The 15,177-nt window shown below is 41.9% G+C and overlaps 1 protein-coding gene across 1 annotated transcript in view; it reads left to right on the forward strand.

Annotated features, from left to right (window-relative positions):
- IQGAP2 (IQ motif containing GTPase activating protein 2) overlaps positions 1-15,177 on the forward strand; it is a 295,627-nt gene that overhangs the window by 156,033 nt on the left and 124,417 nt on the right. Inside the window, exons 4-5 of the mRNA XM_065940796.1 lie at positions 6,477-6,554; positions 9,802-9,878. Coding sequence (XP_065796868.1) covers positions 6,477-6,554; positions 9,802-9,878 — 155 coding nt within the window. The remainder of the gene's footprint in view (positions 1-6,476; positions 6,555-9,801; positions 9,879-15,177) is intronic.

Genomic DNA, 15,177 nt, shown 5'->3' on the forward strand with positions numbered 1-15,177 from the left:
GTATATTGAATTCAGAGCAAATGTCTGAGTAATGATTTAGGCTAACAGACAAGATGAATTGACATCTTTTTTGACAAGTCTCTTTTCGTCATCTAATCTAAAAGGGAATGGAGCGAAAGTCTCTGCCTTGAATAATGCTATGAAAAATACGTTTGCATATGTTAAAATAAGTTTATTAAGTCATGTGTTTATTAACTCTGGATGTTTCTCCCTAGAGTGTGGTTCCAGCCTTTTGCAAGGCTTAAGCAAAACAAATTATTTAGCCAGCCAAAATTAAAGTTTCTTTTTTTAATTTTCAGGAATATTTTTAAAGTTCAGAAAAAAATTATTTGTATCCCCTGTGTCACAAAATAAATGAACATTTGTCCACATTTTAGAACATGATCTTTCTTTTATTTTCATTGCTTCTGTGATGGTTGTTATCAAGACCTAGATCTATTATAATGGCCATATAGATTTGATGATAAAGTGTCAGGGGCTCCAGCCTTCCCTGGAAAGGGATTGTGGGTGTTTTGTTTTGATGTGTGGATTGGGAGAGTCAGGCCAGAAAGACAGACCTTCAGTGAAAGCGAAGCTCAGAGCTGCAGGGGGTCTAATTCCCCTCCTGGCACATTATACACCTTGAATGTAGGTATCTCTTGCCAGTTCAGCTCTGGACCCCTCATGCAACTTAAACCAGTACCATTGCCTCCTGGCATCAGAGATCCTATTATTTGAATCCATAGCAACTTCTCTTTGGGATGGGGACAGGGAGAATATTTCCAATCTCTTGTTACACAATAAAATATCTGGGGCACCTGGACTCGTGCTGACATCCCTGAGCAAAACATCGTGACAGAAGGAAGTGATCTGTGTCACTGTCCCCCATCCCATCAAGCCCCAACTGGGATGCACAGAAGAAAGGATCATAGGAGAGGCGTGGAAAGAGGGGAGGTGGCAGATGGAGGGGAGTCGATGCCAGCTGTGACGTGGGAGATTCATGGGACAGAGGGAAACTACCCCTCTGTTAATTCACTGGAGAAAAGAGGCTTTTCTTTTCTTCTCCTTGTATTAAATCCCTGAACATGTCCTTGAGTGGGAATTGTTGGTGATTTGCTGTGTCATCGTTAAGTTTGTATTTTAAGGCTATTTTGTTTCTTCTGCAAAAATGAAAGGAGACAAATATTAGTGGGCAGGAGACAGCTTCCTGTTCATGTGTTTTTCGGATCTAAAGCCTGTCACATGGTCCTCTTCAAGGAGCCCTAAATCACGCAATGGCAGCAAAGACGCTGAAACACAAGGGAACACTCGCTAACCTAGGCCTGTCTCCTGATGGGCCATCTGGAAACCATGAGCTGAGTGAGCCTGAACGCTCTGCAGGGTCTGCTGGACTGTGGCCATAAAATATGACCCACCTGTTGGGCCGTGTGTCCCCGAGGAGAAGCTCTGTCCCGAATCCCAGGGCCTCGGTCGTGGCGCGCATGGCTTTGAGCGAAGCAACGGGAGCGTTCCCGCAGCCCTGCCCTCGCTGTTCCCAGCGTGTTGTGTGCAGCCTCGGCCCCTCGTTAATTGAGGCTTAGAAAGTTACGCCAGGTGCAGAGTTAAACCTTCCAGTGACGAGTGTTCTCTCCCTGACCATTTCCACCTCCCCCTCCAGGTCTGAGTTGCATGATCATGCCATGCACACGTGGACACGCCGCACTGCGCTGTAGTAATTATTTTGTTTTGGAAGCAAGGACTCTGCGTGTCTCTTCCACCATGTCTGTGGTGAATGGTTCAGGTTCTGGCCCAAAGAGCTGTTGGGTAAAGGAATGAATGACGGTGGTTTCTTTTTTTATATTTTAGAGATTGCTTTTTATATGGGCCATTTAAAGTCTCTTATTGAATTTGTTAAAATATTGCTTCTGTTTTATGTTTTGGTTTTTTGGCCATGAGGTATGAGGGATCTTACCTCCCCAGTCAGGGGTTGAAGCCGCACCCCCTGCATTGAAAGGCAAAGTCTTAACCATGGGAGTGCTAGGGAAGTCCCAACTAGTACTTTCTAGTAAGCCAGAGGGCTCCATTTCTTGTCTTCTATGCTTTATTCAATCCTTTATTTAGTACTTGCTGAAACTCCTCCTCTAAGTGTGATGCTCAGACTTCCGATGGTCCCCCACGATGGGTGGTGTAAAAATGTGAACTTTTGGGCCCTCCCCCAGAATCTTAGCCAGGCCCCAGGAAGCTCCATTCTTAACTATCACCTCAGGTGATTCTTTTCTTACATACTACTATGGTTTGAGAACCACTGCTGTAACAGGTGGATACATCAATATAATAAGGTTTAATAAAGTTATAGGGAAAGAAGATAAAGCTGTGCTAAGATAGAAATACATAAAGGGTAGAACTCATTTATCCTTGCAATCCTCATCCATACGTACCAGGGTCAGCCCAGGGGACAGTTGACCGTTGCCTGGAGAGACAAGAAGTAAGAGGATTCGAGAGGGGACATGAAGGGTGAATCCTGGAGAAGGACTGGAAATGGGTGGAGAGACGGAAGAGAAGGCAGCGAGGTGGATGGGGGCAGGTACCTATGCAGAGTGTGGTCAGTTCTGAAGCGGGATGGACTGTACAGATGCCAGAAGGGTTTGCGGGGTGGGGCTTCACAGAGGAAGGTTCCCAAGCCGACTAGGATGACCAAGAGAAAGAGAGAGGAGTGGAAGAAGAAGGGGGCGCTCCTTGGAGAGAATTCCGTCTGCTAAGCCTCACAGCAGTGTCATTCTGGACAGTGCCTTGACAATTGTGGATTTATAAAAAATGCTCATTGAACATTTAGGTGGGCCTTAGGGAAAGCTTACATAGTGGTCAGTAGTATGAGCTGCAGAGCCAAAACACTTCAGAATCTGGCTTCACCACTTGCTTTGACTCTGTGAGCTTCAGTTTCTTGAGATTAAAGTGGGAAAATACTAACAGAATCAACTTTGTAGAGAAATTGGGAGGAACAAATGTGGTCATCTATGCCAGGCGCTCGGCCCAGTGCCTGCCTGATAGAGGTAAGCACCCTGAAACTGTCACAGACGGTGTTTGTTCTGAGGCTCCCTAAGCAGTAAATTGACCAGAATATTTGGACTAGGGATCAGGGAATCCTGCAACCTAATCTTGACCCTGAGCTCAACAAGTTAGGTCAACTCGAATGTCTTAAATACTTGGGCCCTCAGGTTCTTCATGTATAAAATGAGCAAATTAGAATAATTACTGGTTTCAAACTACCTCATAGTTCTAAATTGCCTTGATCCTAATATATAAGAATTTACCATCCACAGAAGGCTTACATAATACCTCGTCTATTCAATTAAACTGCAGTACTCTTGTTTGCTGGTGCTATAGTAACTCAGCAATAGAAAATCAGCATGTCTTTTCTAGTTTAATACCTGAAAGAAGTTAGGCAGGTGGACCATAACAACCCTTGACTAAGTCTGACTATAGATGTAACGCCTAGTCTAACATATTATTGTTAGTGTGGGACTGGTGAAAAGACAAACTATAAATGGTTATGATGGACTAAGTTTATTTTGAGCCTCTTTAGAAGACCTTTTTTGTTCTAACTGAAGTAAATCTGTAGATCGAAGATGTTAATATAGTTCACTCACTGAAGCTTCCTTCTAAAATATACAGACATGGAGCACGGGGTTCTGAAGTCAGCATTCCTCAGGTGCTTAAAGTGGATGAAGGATTTGAAACCTGTCACGTCATTTACTATAGAAATATGACCAAGATAACCACCCTTTCCTTCAGTGCCTCTTACATGAAGCACTGAACTTTTTTTGACCTTAAAGGTGAATAAAGTTTCAAGCCCAGTCTGGTAGCAAAATAATTACCATAACCAACATTTATTGCAGTTAGGTGTACTTTGCAACTGAGTGTTCCATGAATAGTCTCAAGAAATTCCTCAACCCAGAGAAACACACCATTCCCATTTTGTGGCTGAGGAACCAAGGTTCAAAGAGACTTGGAACTTTCCTGAGGTTACATAGCTAATGAGACCACTAAATGGATGGGATGTTTTTATTGCATAATTTGGATTGTTCAAGGCTATCAACCAAAGATTCTCAGAAACCAACCTAGGGTCAAACAAAACTATATTTATTTAAACTCAGGGAAAAAAGCCAAGGAAAAAGGCATACCCATGGAGCTATAAGAGGAAATAGGAGCTTAGTAGAGATGTGAGCTTGTACTGAGCTATTCTAATAAGGATTTAGGGAAGCAAGACCAGTTATCTTTGGGATGTTCTCAGGAAAGTGAAAGTGAAGTCTTGCTCAGTCATGTCCACCTCTTTGTGACCCCATGGACTGTAGGCTGCCAGGCTCCTCTGTCTGTGGGATTCTCCAGGCAAGAATACTGGAGTGGGTTGCCATCTCCTTCTCCAGGGGATCTTCCAGGCCCAGGGATCAAACTCCAGTCTCCGACATTGCAAACAGACTCTTTACCATCTGAGCCACTAAGTCTAAAACGTGAAAGTTGCTCAGTCGTGTCCGACTCTTTGCGACCCCATAGACTATAGAGTCCATGGAATTCTCCAGGCCAGAATACTGGAGTGGGTAGCCTTTCCCTTCTCCAGGGGAATCTTCCCAACCCAGGGACTGAACCCAGGTCTCCCGCATTGCAGGCAGATTCTTTACCAGCTGAGCCACCAGGGAAGCCCAAGAATACTGGAGTGGGCAGCCCATCCCTTCTCCAGCAGATCTTCCTGACCCAGGAATCGAACTGGGATCCCCTGCATTGCAGGTGGACTCTTTACCAACTGAGCCACCAGGGAAGCCCAATACTAGTGGTGTTACCAGCAAGTAGGATCAATTTGGTGTCTTGGTAATTTTTATCTAGGAGGTGAGAAGATTCACTAGGGACCAGATTGCCATAGTCAGGAAATAAGTCACCCGTCTTATTTGGAAGAGGACTATGTTAGTCGCTTTATGGTGTTGAGGGCCCTCAGCCCTGACATGACTGAGGGTTGTCTCCATTCTGGCCCTCCACATTCACAGAGTGGCCGTGTCTGAGAACCGTTTGTGTTCTGCAAACGTTGATGCTGAGTTAGCCTCAGACACTGCCGCCTGGCTGTGAACTGTCTGGGTGCCCTCTCTCTAGGCTTTTCCTCTCCTCAGATTCTCTCCTCTCCCTCTAGTTATCTCACAGTATTAGCTAATCTCTTTCCTCTGAAGAGTAATCCCCTGGTCAGTAGGCCCTATGCTCTGCCCCGGGGGTGCTAACATGGTTTTCAGATCCAGGGAGATTTAGTCTTGAATCCCAGCTCAGCCCCTCAACAGATGTGTGACTTTAGGCAAATCACTTCATCTTTGTCCCCTAGGTTTCCTCATCTCTTAAAAAAATGGGAATAATAACTACTTTGCAGAGTATTTGGAAAATTAGAGATAATTTATGTAAAGTGCTTGACATACACAGTCCAATCTCAGTAAATAATGACCACTATCAAAAATGCATAAATATTTGTCAAATTTTAATTTGCTCATGCTTTATAATTTCTAACAGCAAGAAAAGTAGTTTTTGTTAAATCAACCATTAGGTTGTAGAAACTCACAGAAGATGGGAAGAGTTAGATTTTGTGAATGTGATAATCTACCATTGGGTTTAGTTATGATGAAACTTGCTGTAGTTTTTATTTTATTCAAAGTGAAAAATAAGATATATAACATGGTATACATTTAACTAATGAAATATATAAGATTATTTTAAAGCTGTCAGCAGTATATACCTGATAAAACTTCATAAGAGAGCAGCAAGAATATTTTATTTATAGACTGTGTATAAAATAATGGCTGGCTGATTAGAACTATAAGAATGGAGAATAGAGCCTATTTTTATTATATGGGTAGAAAAAGGTCTTATAAAATATTTCCACTGAAAGTTTGCTTCTTGTACAAGGCCAAGGTTAGAATTAGATTATAGAAGGAATAAATACAAAATTAGCTCTGAATCATGGAGTGTTTTTTTGTTTTCATCTTTGTATTTTTCTACACTTTCCAGTTTGGTTTTTTCTTTCATTATTATCTTTTTTTTTTTTTAAACATTAATCATATTACAGCTGTGATCTAGCAGAACCAGAAACCACACACACACAAAAAAGACATCTAGTCCTGTAAAAATCCTGTTTTTCCTGAAGTTACTGTCGCCCTCAGCCATGGTTGCGCAGTCCTGACACTGTGTGTGTGGGGGGGGGCACACTTGTGCTCATGCATGTGCACGCATGTCTCATACAACAGCCTTGGGCGTGCTAGACAGCAAACGGTCTTGGGGAGGCTCGTTCAGAACTGCCTCACACGTGGGGATTCTGGGCACCGCAGTGGTCCGCCCCAGATGCCTGGAGTGTTGCCGAGCCTCGCCTGCATTCGGGTCGCTGCGTGAGCGCTCACGGCACCGCTCCGGGAGGGACACGACTGGAAGCGCCGTGCTAGTGGCGGCCGCGGTCCCTTTCTCACCTCTGTCCCTGTGTCCCCTCTCTCCCTCAGAAGTCGGGCCTGCATTTCCGGCACACGGACAACACGGTGCAGTGGCTGAGAGCCATGGAGGCCGTCGGTCTGCCCAAGGTAAGCTCGGCCGCGGGGACGGGCAGGGGCACCCGCTCGTGGGGGCGCTGCGGATGCCCTCGCTGCCGGAGTGGGAGACGCGAGGACTGGACAACCATTCGGAAAAGCACGCGAAAAGTAGCATACGCCAGGCTGCAGGCTGGGGGCCGCGAAGAGCTAAACAAGGTCAGAACAGGCCTTGCCTGGTGGATAGCTGACTTAGAAGCGCCGTCTCCCTCTTTCGTGTTGCTGTTCATACCTAAGATTCCAGGTCTCTTTGTATCGGTATATATTGTATCGTTATGAATCATCATTATAAATTTATTTTGATAAAGTAAATATTATTATAATCATAGTATCACTTTAAAGTTTAATGGCTAATGAGTCAGAGCTCTTACTCCTGAAATAGATCTCCCAAATAAAACTCATTCTGCAAATATTCAGAACCTGTTAAATTCAAAGAGCAGATACCCTTACACCTGTGAGACAGATTAGACAAGTAGAGGAAATGAGAAAATAATTACATGTGATAGAAATTGTAGAGCTATTTCTTAAACTTCTGATTTTGAAATAATTTTAGCATCACAGGAAGTTGCGAAAATAGTACATCTTTGTGTAAATCTCATTCAGGTTCCCCTCATGGTGGCATCTCATAACTGTAGTACAGAATTAAATTGGCGTTGGTGAATGAATGTTAACTAGACTCAGACTTTTTTCAGTGTTCACCAGTGAACATTCATTTGTGTGTGTGTGTGTGCACGCACACACACATGCGCGGGTGTAGTTCAATCCATGAATAGACTTCTGTGACCACTAGCAGAATCAAGATACAGATACTGCAGAGAGGTTGGCCTTTACATAACATCCCTTTTCCAGCTCTGTCTCCTGGCAGCCCACTAATCTGTTCTCATCTCTACAGTTTTCTCATTTTGGGAATGTTATAGAAATGGAATCGTGCAGTAGGTAACCTTTTGAGACTGACTTTTTCACTAAGCACAATGCCCTTGCCATCCGTAAGGTTTCCATGTGTATCAGTTGTTCCCCTTTTTTAATTGCTTACTTAATAAGTCCAGCTATTTTAAAGAAATTATTTTAGAATGGCCCAGCAAGGGGATAGGCTACTGACTTATTTAGGCCTGTGTTGTTTTTAGTATTAATCCAGCTTTGCAATTAAAAACACCCCCACAACAAAAACAAAGAATTCCTTAAGGTGAATTATGAATGCCTGTTTTTTATACATTTGTGCTAATACCTGTTTTAACTCAGTTCATTTTATCTCGCAATGGTCATTGTTGATCTTTTTTATTTTGCCATTTTTAATTAAGCTACTTTCCCTTCTCCTAAAATGTTGAGAACATTGAATGCTATTCCTTTCCGGGCAGTAGTTATCATACAGAATTCATATTTCTAAATTGTGATTTAGTGAGTATTAGCAGGGTGTTGAGTGGTAACCAGATTAAAAAAGAAAGAAATTAAAATGCCGTTTTTCTGTATGAGGCTGCATATGTTAGTTAGGATAATTTCATTATGTTTGAAAGATTTGATTTAAACCTTCTCAAGTTGTGTGTGTGTTGGCCACATTTATTTTGATTTTAAGCCAAACAAGTGATCCATGCAACAGATTCTATTTTAATCCTGATGTTTATTATGAAATCAGTGATACATTACATTGCAGTAATGAGAAGCCAACAGTATACTGAATTGACTTAGATGTATTAATAAATTTCTTCATGTATCAATACGAGCTGCCTACTCTGTGCTCAGCTTCATGTTACACACTGGGGTAACAATGCTGAAGAAAATGTTTTGGTGGACTATAAATCAGTCCCATCTCCTTGATAAAGGAAGACATATTCATAATGATTTTCCAAGAGAAACATCAGTATAAAAGTTTCTTTTTTAAAGAAGAGGGGACGTTACAGTTGTCCTCTGCTTACACAGTAGAACTTTTAAACCTGGTCATGTTCTAGATTGGGAATCCTCTTCCCATTGATACTAGCAGCAAATGTATTAAAGAAAGGTAGGAAAGATCTTTGAAATTTCATAGACTATAGATATTTCTTGAAGCACTCAGTGACTGTACATTTTATAGTTCAAGAAACTTTGCTTTTCTCTCTTCTTAGCTTTGTTCAGTGTCCAATAGAAAGCTGTGCTTGAGTATCAAGTACTACCATATGGTACTCAGTTTTAGTTTTTATGTCAAATTTTATAAAATATTTGCCGAAAGCAAGTAATGCCAATATGCTTCTCTTAATCTTAGGAGCTTCGATCCTAATTATTCATTTTTGGTGCCGTATTCTGAAATCTGTTTCTTATTAGGTTTTTAGTTTCAAGCTCAAAAAGCATATCAAGGTGCATTAAAAGTTTTAGTGTTCAGACTTTTCAATCTACTACCTCCATTCATAGATGGTTATCCAAAAGAACTAATCAGGTGCACAGAAAAAGCAGGGATGTTTATTGTAGTGACTTATAATAGGGACAAAATTGGGGGAAAAAATGTTCAACCATGGAGAACTGGTTAAATTATGGTTCAAAAATATGAAAGAATCCTGTGCATCTACTAGAAGTAATGTTCTTATAGACTAATGAAGGAAATGGAAAACAGTCATGCTCTATCAGAGTTTTAAACAGGCTTATAATACTTGCAATTTGGTTTTCAAATACCCACATACACAAATGTTAAAAAAAAAAGAGAGAGATCCAGATAAAAGACTGGAAGAAAATATACCAAAATGCTAATAGTGACAGTCTGGAGGTAGGTTTATAAGCGTTTTTCTTTTATACTTTACTGTCCAGATTTTAATCAGTAAAAATGGATATTTTTTTTCTCCTTAAAGTAGTACATGGGTATGTGTGTGTATTGTATGTATATACATACATGTTTACAGAACTGTGTCGCCAAGTTCTTAACAGTGTAACAAAATAATTTCAAAAGGACACCCTTCTCAGGCCAGGTGACCTCTTGGCAGGCACGAGAGTGACTCGTGGGCTCAGGCCTTGTGGGCTGAAGCTGCCACCCAGCCCTGTGGACAAAGCCTGCTTGAAGTGGCTGACTGCGAATCTCCGTTGAGCCACTAGGAGGCGCTGTCAGGCCGGGACCAGATGCAGCGATTGGTCCACGTGGAAACAACATGAGGCTCTACTGAGATTCCCCTTCATTTAAATAAACACAGAACTGCAAGGACAATCAAAACAGGGTCGTTTGGGGAGTTAAAATAATTGTGAAAAGCAGCACTTAATAAATACATCTTCCTCTTTTGTTTTCCAGATATTTTACCCAGAAACAACAGATGTCTATGACCGGAAAAACATACCAAGAATGATATATTGCATTCATGCACTGAGGTGGGGAAAAAAAATACAATTAAAAATCTAGGAAGTAAAATTTAAATAAAACCACAGTTTCAATTTTGAAAGAGCTCTTCTCCCTCTTTTTAGAGAGAGCTCTTTTTTAAAAAATAATAATAATCTGAACTTTTATTTTTAAGATTGATTTCTAAATTTGCTGGTAAAAAATTAAAATAATTGTCATATAACAATACTTGAACTTGAAAAACATTTTTCCTTTTTTTTAAATCCATTTCAAAATAGAAAACCAGAAAAATGAATGAAAGACCTGTGAGTATAATAATGAGAAAATTTTTACAGAAATTTCTAGGAACCTAATAATAATGTCCTTTCATTGTCTTGAACTATACTACTTTACAAATATAGCTACTTTACAAACTCCTTTACTGCTACTTTACAAACACATCAAATGAGCAGCTTTAATGGTCATACATTTGATTGTGATATTCTTAAAATCATTAGTTTGGCTCAATTCTTAGCATAGATTTATAAACTTCACTATAAAAAAATCTTTTGAACTTTTGTTCAGTAGAACTTTTACCATAAGGGTAAAGAAGAAAACTAAAATTAGTCAAATCATGATACATTCATTTTTTTAAAGCATTTGTTTGATATCATAATATTTTTAAGGGCTTCCCTGGTGGCTCAAATGGTAAAGAATCTGCCTGCAATGTGGGAGACCCAGATTTGATCCCTAGGTTGGAATTTTTTTTAATGTTGAGATTCTACCAATCACAGAGTATTTCTTACCTTATTGGAAGAAATGTGATTTTTAGATGGTTGCAAAAATGATTCTGAAAATCCAATTTGTGGCCGTTGTCTTGAGTGCACACAGGTAATGACTGAAAGACTTTGTGTCTGATTAAATTTTACATTTCTTTTAGAACATCTGCCTCGTGTTTATCACTGAAAGTCATTTTCCCGGCAGAGTATTCAGCCTAGAGGTTTATATTAACTTCTTTCTGGCTTTCTTCCTCTCCAAAGAAGCTTTTTCTTATATATATAAATATAAAATATATATAATATATATATAATTCATTGCAATTTTGGATTACTAAAGATTTTGATTATGTCAAATAATAAGAGATTTCTTTGGAAGATGACATTACTTGAAATACAGACCAAATGTCGGTGTCTATCCTACTATTTCTTTTTACTCTAGTAATTTAGAACAATTGAGGGGAAGAAATGCTTCTATGCCTTCCCCCCTCTTATGTGGCTAGTATATCATTGTTCTAGATTTTCTAAAAGCTCTTGGTGCCCAAGGGCTCATTTTGATGAATATTATCAAATGCATTGCCCAACATACTTGGTCAGATGCTTTTCAGAGCCTAGAATCATCACTTAACACTTTGTGACCTGCTAAGCCAGCCAATTAGTTAATCATTATCATATCCATGCATCTGAAGGAAAAGTGTTAGTTGCCCAGTCGTGTCTGACTCTTTGTGACCCCATAGATGGTAGCCCGCCAGGCTCCTCTGTCCATAGATTCTCCAGGCAAGAATATTGGAGCGGGTTGCCATTCCCTTCTCCAGGGGATCTTCCTGACCCAGGGATCAAACCCACATCTCCTGCATTGCAGGCAGATTCTTTACTGTTTGAGCCACCATGGAAGCCCATGCATCAAGTGCTCACCTCCCAATCTATAGCCTGCTGTCTATAAGGTAACACTGATTTCCTGAAATGCACACCTGAGGTGTTAATGTAAGCAGCTTATAAAGAAATGGTGCGCTAGCTTCTTTTCTGGTGATGTCACTGTTGTATGGAAGTTACAGAGCACTGCACGGAGGCTTACAAACGTGTGCCTGCCATAGTTTGAACAATGGCTTGAGCAACTTGGTAAACAAAGAAAAGGCAACTTCTTGCTCATGTGGATAATTGCATGCAAATGTTTTTCTCAAGTTTTTAGACTGTCTTTCTCAGGTATTCAGTTACTCATCATGGAAGTCTCCATTAATGGAGCGGATTCCTGCCGAATGTTCTTCACCAGATCTGACCTTAAGTAGGAATTTTAAAAGCAGGATCTTGAAAAGCAATATTCAGTTAATAAACAGCATTCCCTGGGAGACTCTCCTTCACTTTTCTCTGTTATAAACATTGTATGAAACTTAAAGTGTAGGTCCCTCAGTCGTGTCCAACTCTGCAACCTCATAGACTGTAGCCCGCCAGGCTCCTCTGTACATAGATTTCTCCAGGCAAGACTATTGGAGTGGGTTGCCATTTCCTTTTCCAAGGGATCTTCCTGATCCAGGGATCAAACCCAGGTTTCCTGCATTGCAGGCAGATTCTTTACCCTCTGAGCCACCATGGTGCTCCTTGATAGGACATGGAGAAGTCTCAGATGTATCTAGTTGTTTTCTATCAAAACCCTTTCCTGCCATGGTTTAGAATGCGGTCAGTTCCTCAATGAGGCTGATATTCTGTTCTGTTGGGCCAGACTCTTTTGGAAGCTGGGTAGCAGCGCATTTTCATAAGGACAGTGGGTTTGCCCTCACTGCGTGATTAGAAGTGATGGTGAAAATGAACTGAGATGTCCTCAGCGGTTATATCCTAGCTGCAGATAGAGCAGCATCGCTGGTGTAAAGATTGTCATTTCCCGCCAGGGAATTAGGCAGGTCGGAAGTTCTATCATAGATCAGGAGCCAGGCGGAAAGATCCCCCGGCGCCCAGCCTGGAGGCCTGACTGATCTGCGGAGTGCATCCCTGGCCCTGCCAACTTGTTTTCTCTTCTCTGTCTTCTTGATTTGGGTTTAACAGCCTCATTAAAACGCCCTGGGTTCTTGCCCTGGCTTCCTGCTTGTGTCTACTTGTGCCTTTTGCTGCCTGCCTCGCCGCTTCACGGAATTTCTGACCCCGGCCCCCAGACCTCACCCTCTGCATCAGTTCAGCGGGGTGTTCCCAAGGCCAGACTCAGACTCGGGCGGCGTTAGCCAGGCAGCCCCACGGGGAGTCCTGAACCTCTGCATCACTGAACCTCTGCATCACGCAGACCCACCGAAGTAATGGGTGGCCTCGTGTTCTTTTCAAAGAAATGTCTATTATGTTTTCCTTATTTGAAATAAAAAAAGTGTTCACTGTGGAAAACATTGGCAAATTTGAAACTGAGTCCCCCTAAACCAAGTTCCTCTGGCAGACTGATGGTTCACCTCTCTGTATAAAACTTTCTTTTCTTTCTTTTCCTGTACCTGTTCCCCCTCAAGATTAAGGAGTCTCAAAGAAAGGGGAGGGGGGACTAAAGCCGAGCAGGGATTAAAGCCCTGAGGGGCCTTCCCAGATACAAAAGCCCCTCCATGTCCCCTGTTTCTTGTTGGAAAAAAGGGGGGCTGGGGGGTTAGTTTCCTAGGCCTTTTCCTAGTTTCAAAGTGCAGACTCAAGTGGTAGGTGATTAGGGTGATAGTCCCAGGACTCTTCCTCCTGAAGGAATATAGATCATCTTTGAGTCGTCCTGTAGAAACCAAGACCCTCACCCAGATGGAGGATCTGACTGCATGCTTAGCGTGAGCGCTGTGCGTAGACCTCAGACCATCACCCCGTTACCTCGCCACCAATCAGTCAGAGGTGACCCTGCCTTCTAGGTCCCCCTCCGCTAATATTGTCTTTACAGCTCTTGCCCGAAAGCCACTGACAAGTTTGGGTCTTTGGAGCACAAGTCGCCAGTTTTCCTCGCTAGGCCCTGCCACAAACTTTTCTCTGCTGCAGGCACTGACATTTCAGTACCAGATGACAATGACTGTTTGTAACTATTGCGTGTTTTCTTTGTGGCTTTATTTGGAGTATTTAAAGCCTGCGCAATAAAAGGAGCCACCTCACGGAGTGAGACCCTTGCTAACAAGAGACTGATAGTTTTTTTTTTTTCCAGTCTGGAGGCCTTCTAACCATGGAGAACGCTTTTTGCCTGTTGTTTATTGCTCAATGTATTAAGCAACTGTTAAATGTTTAAACATTAGTTATGCAGTTGAATTTCTTTAAATAAATAAATTTAGTAGACTGCTTTTTTGACTATCTCAGACACCTTAAAACACAAGTAAATGCCCAGATACATTATTACAAACTTACTACACTTAAACTTATTCTAAAAAATCCGCACTGCAAGTTTCACTTGTAGTTTCGTTATTTAGCCACTGATTTTGATGCATTCTAAGGCTGTAAAACTTTGATACCTACCCAGAGTTCACATGGTCACTAGAAACAGAGTACCTCTTTAGTGGACCGGATTACAGATCTGATTTCTGACCAATCATTGCTGGTCAGAACACGGTATCAGTTTGGGTTCTTCTCCTAAGGTGAGTCCAGCCTTGGCCACCAGGAATCAGGCTGAACTTGATTTGCAAAATCAACCAGCCCTTGTAATATTTGGCTTTCAGGTAGGTTTTTATTTCCCATCCAGTTCCCACCCTCTGTCACTCAGAAATGGTTTGCTTTCATGTCTCGCTTGGCCAGTGCTCCATAACCCATTGTCCTGTCTTCATGATGTATTGGCCTGATCTGTTAACATTGTTAAAGGTTAATGTATGCCCCTCGAATATTTTCTCGAAATTAGTTGGGCATTGTAGAGGTTTCTCCCCCAGGAGATGAGGGATGGACTCTGCCTGATGCTCTTTGGGACCACTTGGCTGATAGCATCTCGGATCCTGCTTCTGGACCCTGTCTCTGCTTGGCTGTGGATGCAACCGTCAGTACTGTACCCTCTTTTCGCCGGGCTGTTTTTGTCACCTCCTGTGCCCCTCGGTCTATTCTTATCTTGGGATATTCCCTTGGTTTTCTCGACTATTTGTCTTACTCACAGTTCCTGGTCTTTATTTTATCCTGTTGTATAAAGAGTACAAAAACAAGCACATATTTATGCACTATAGACAGACATAAGAAAAAACAAGGCATCTGTATTTTAACGACACTTCCCAGCTTGTTAAAATCCATATAGATATTATGTGAGTCTTATCTCTGCATTACAAATTCCTTTTGGTCCACTTTATACCGGGCTTCCCTGTTGGCTCAGGCAGTAAAGAATCTGCCTGCAATGCAGGAGGCCTGGGTTCGATCCCTGGGGCAGGAAGATCCCCTGGAGAAGGAAATGGCTATCAACTCCAGTATTCTTGCCTGGGAAATCCCACGGACTGAGGAGCCTCGAAGGCTACAGTCCTTTGAGCATCATTTTGAACTCCAGGCCTTTCTCTGATCTAAACAAGATTTGTTGTTGCTGTTCAGTTGCTCAGTCATGTCTGACTCTTTGTGACCCCACCGACTGCAGCACGCCTGGCTTCCATGTCCTTCACGATCTCCCGTAGTTTGCTCCAAC

The sequence above is a fragment of the Muntiacus reevesi genome, chromosome 7, assembly GCF_963930625.1.
Source record: "Muntiacus reevesi chromosome 7, mMunRee1.1, whole genome shotgun sequence".
NCBI lineage: Eukaryota > Metazoa > Chordata > Mammalia > Artiodactyla > Cervidae > Muntiacus > Muntiacus reevesi.